At 31.1% G+C, this 4599-nt stretch overlaps 1 protein-coding gene across 2 annotated transcripts in view; it reads right to left on the reverse strand.

Annotated features, from left to right (window-relative positions):
- The window catches only part of LOC107630526 (probable inositol transporter 2), a 6591-nt gene continuing 2923 nt past the window's right edge, over positions 932-4599 (reverse strand). For both annotated transcript variants that reach the window (XM_016333696.2, XM_016333697.2), the window contains exons 3-6: positions 3762-4097; positions 3050-3157; positions 2082-2693; positions 932-1644 (exon numbers count right to left, since the gene is read on the reverse strand). In XM_016333696.2, the coding sequence (XP_016189182.1) occupies positions 1144-1644; positions 2082-2693; positions 3050-3157; positions 3762-4097 (1557 nt within the window). In that variant the 3' untranslated portion in view covers positions 932-1143. The remainder of the gene's footprint in view (positions 1645-2081; positions 2694-3049; positions 3158-3761; positions 4098-4599) is intronic.

Consider the following 4599-nt stretch of genomic DNA (forward strand, 5'->3'; position numbering starts at 1 on the left):
TCATGACAAAATGATTTTTTTCAAGACAGGTCCCACGAGTAAAGAACATACGGAGACTATTCATATTTTCTCTATTCAGTCACTAATGAATTATATGAAGATCTCCCCATGGGTAGAATGTTATGGCAATTGTTAATTTTACGATGGAATATTTTGTCTGATTTTATTCCTCCATACCATATAACTCACTAATGGATCTCGTTCATTTGTTCTATACTGTTCTGTAAATCGAGTATCTTACATTTTACTGCAATACTATCAATAAGGGTTAAGGGTGAAGGTAGAAAATTTTGAAGAAGGGGCAAATCGACTTTTTATCTATTTTTCACCTACTAACATAATACTTAACGATAGGGTCATCACAATAATGTGTCACGTAGTTAACTTTTGTTGACATTTCACATTGAAGATCAAGAAATGACCACGCCATCTCACAATAAACAGAGACAAAACTTCAAGTGTACCATTTATGTGACAAAAATCATCTTACCCATTGAAAAGATGAAAAAGGATTGAATTGAGTCTACTTTACTCTTTAATAAGTGATCTAAAAATGTTGAGCCAAAATGGCTTTATATTTGCTTCATGCCTGAAATGGATTTGTTCAATCTGAACTCTTATAATATATTGTCTAAGTTAATTTTTTTTTCTTCTGCTTTAGTGTTTTCTTTAAATTAATATTCTTTATACCAAGAGACATTATTTTTTATGTTTTAAGAAGTTTAGTTTTTGTACGACAAAAAGATCTTAATCATTAACTTTATAAAAGAAGAAAAAGAAATGATTTGTACCATGAAATATTTGAAACCAAAGGTTGTGATAACTTGTCTTTTTGGACTTTTTATTTGCACTTATTAATTACTACTAAAATAAATGCATAATATTAAATATAATAAATATATAGTAATAATTGTTCAAATAAATAAGATAATTTTATATTATTGTCTTTCTATCCATACTCTAAATAAAAATTTACCGTACACCAAATTCTAATATATACATAGCACTAATTATTTATTTGAAATCTCTACATATATAAGATTTGACCATAATCATAATCATAATAATTCTATAATGCTAATTAAACATGTTATATCTTTCTGTTATTAGTTTCATGACGACATTACACAACACATAACTAACTCAAACTGACTGAGTCTTTTGTTTCATTACTTCATCATCACCATCATCATGATTCCCCTGCCAAAACTTGAAGTTCAAAGTCCTTCTGTCAAGCATCTTCTCCACAGCCTCAATGGGAAGCCCTTTAGTTTCCGGAACAAAGATCAAAACAAACACAATGGCAGCAGTGGTGATAAATATAAAGATCATGAAAGTGCAAGAAGTGCCAATAGCATCTGTGAGTGACAGAAAGGACTGAGCAACAATTAGATTAGAAACCCAATTTGAAGTTGATGCCATTCCACCACATATCCCTCTGTACCTCAAAGGGTAGATTTCAGAGTTCACAACCCATGGAACAGTTCCCATTCCTGGTGAGAAGAAAATTATGTAAAGTGCAAGGCCTATTAGTGCAAGAAAACCGTATTTGCTTGGGCACCCCCTTGTGTACCATAATCTCTCATTATTTTCACATTGCTTTTCTGTTGTGTCGCTTGAGATCAAACATGCTCCAGGTAAGAGCTGCATTAAAATTCCAAGTTCGTGTTACAAACTTACGACACAAATATGAATACCAATTTTCTTAACGGGTACCTAGGTGCTGCTAAACTTAAAAATTTGTTTGGCAAGTTTTTAACAAAGATTTTTTTTAATTGATTTCTTTAAATGATGACAACAACCACCATCATAAATATAATATCGGTAATGTTGGGGGACAACAAAACCAGCTAAAATTTATCTTATTTAACATTCATTAATTGTTGTAAAATATTTCTGATATAATATATTGTTCCAAATAATAGACAAAAAAAATAGATATATAAGAAACAAATAATATAATTATCTCTTTTTGTTCTAAGCAATAATAAGAAAAGAAGCCTAATGTAGAAGTTTTTGATGAATATATAGCTGAGCAAAACTGAAGTACTAGTGCATCATGCATAGATTCAAAAAGTTACCTTATTAGATCCAGAAGCACAGAATCGGCAACTTGGAGAAGCCTTAAGGCACTTCATACAATCCCATCCACCAGCAGATCCGACAGAATCCAAAGTAGCGTTAAAAGCAGGGCAAGTAGCATTGTTAAATAGCGCCGTGTCGGCGGGGCTAACCATCGGCGAGTGAGTGGTGGTCTCATGGAACACAACAGTCAAGACAACAAGGGACACCACAACGCCGGACAAGCTGAACAAAAGAAGCTTCCTCCTGCCAGTCTTGTCAATGAAGTAAATGCTCATAATTGAACCAATTGCATTGAGACCAGCAGTTACAAGAGAAAGAAGGAGTGCTACTCTGTTTGATGCAAATCCAGCTAGTTGCACGATTGTGGGGCAGTAGTACATAACTGTGTTGATGCCAACGAATTGTTGGAAGATTTGGAGGCCCATTCCTGCATATAAGCCTCTTCTAACTGTTTTTGTTTTCAGCATTTTTGTTATGCTCACCTTATCTGAGTTTGAAGCTTCCTTGATTTCCATCTCCACTGACTCCTTAAGTGTGTTGATTTCATTTTCAACATCCTCTGGAGGGTAAATTCTTCTTAAAATTGTTTTCGCTTCTTCTTCTCTTTCCTGTTTACAACATAAATATTTTAAAATTTTGTAAAGAAAGGAAATAAAAGTACATATTTGTTTGTATTTTTGTTCACTGTTAATATTTTTTTCTTCAGAGTAAAAATTATATACTGAAAATAATAATTAAAATTTTAATTATGTTAGGTATACACTAAAATCAACTATTAAAATAAGCTATCAGTGTATAATATACATTAAAAATAAGTTAAACTACACATGTATTTATACAGAAATAATATATTTATACACAATTATATAATAACTAATTTTTAATATGTACAAAATATTTTTATAGAACTTACTAAAAATTGTATTGACAATTTTTAAAAATGTTAGTTACGTAAGATGGAAACCTTTCTGAATAACCAACGAGGTGATTCTGGGAGCATAGTCATCAAAACTATTTGTATTAATGCCGGCAGTGCAGCCACTCCTAACATCCACCTCCATGTTCCTGGTGCCTGAACAAATTGACATCAAAATCAAAAATCTAATTTGTAAGAACAAAACTTTGTACTAATAAAATCTAGATAATGTGATTAACTGCAGATAGAAGCATGGCAATCATGCAGCAGAATATGAGTGAACCGTTGGTATAACGGAATGCATGTCAAACATAAAATTTATGTCAAAATAAACAATTACAATTAAGAATTGTCCGAATAAGTAGTAACCACGGACCAAAGTGAGTAGTATTAGGGTCTGACCGGGAATTAAGTTTCGATATATATTTTTAATCATTAAACTATTAATAACTTTTGATATAATTGAATGACTTATACTATTAGGATATCAAATTTAAATTCATAACATTTATCTATAAAATTATATTTACATTATTTTTTTTGACACATTATGGAAAACAATTTTGTTATAATAATCTCCTCTTAATAAATAAAAGTTGAATTTGTTTTTTCCATATGTATCTAACTAAATTTAAAACAAATGGTTGGACTAGTGATTATTCATCCGTGATTGAACCAACAAGTCAGTAATCTGCTACTTTAATTTTTGTCATAGTATTCATCAAAATAATTAAGCTCAAGGGTAACACCGTCATCTTACATTTGTGAAAGCCAAGTTGATGAGATAGGACAGAAACTGTCCACCAGTGATGAGGAATCCATTGAGACTAACCAGAGCACCGCGAACTCTGGTCGGAGAAGCTTCCGAGATGTACAATGGGGACGCCATCGACGCCATTCCAACGCCGAGTCCAACGAAAACTCGACCCACGATGAGAATTGCAGGATTTGTTGCAGCAGCCATGATAACTGATCCAATGAAGAAGAGTGTATCGGCAAGAATTATTGCTTTTCTTCTTCCAAATCGATCGTTGATCCATCCTCCAACAGAGGCTCCTATTATTGCTCCGGCTAGTGCCATGCTCACTATGGCTTCCTGTTTTATCAACATGAAATTGTTTCATTAATTAACTCTCATTGTGTAATACTTATTAGTGTTGTTATAGTGAGATTTATTAGTTTTCCATAAGTAGCGGTTATTAATCAATTATGTTCTCTCAGTGACAAGCTTTGGGAACCAAACACTACTTGTACTTCGAATTCAGCATAAGATAAGAGAAAGTGTTATTAATCAATTTTGTGAAATATAACAGAATTTAGTCCTTTAATTTATGAGTCCATAAAACTTTAGAATGAAAATAAATTTAACTACATATCTTCAAAAAATAGTTTTGCTACAACAAAAGTACTTAAACGTTAATTTTATTAACGGTAGATTTTTTAATTTTTTTAATTTTTATAGATAAAATAGTAATTTTTATTTTATGGATACAAAATTAGTTTTTATTTATTCATGGATAAATTTATTAATATTCTAAATTTTTATAAATAAAAATAATTTATTTTTATTTCTTAAAAAAAATTAATATCATTAGTTA

This window comes from Arachis ipaensis, chromosome B03, assembly GCF_000816755.2.
Source record: "Arachis ipaensis cultivar K30076 chromosome B03, Araip1.1, whole genome shotgun sequence".
Lineage (NCBI taxonomy): Eukaryota > Viridiplantae > Streptophyta > Magnoliopsida > Fabales > Fabaceae > Arachis > Arachis ipaensis.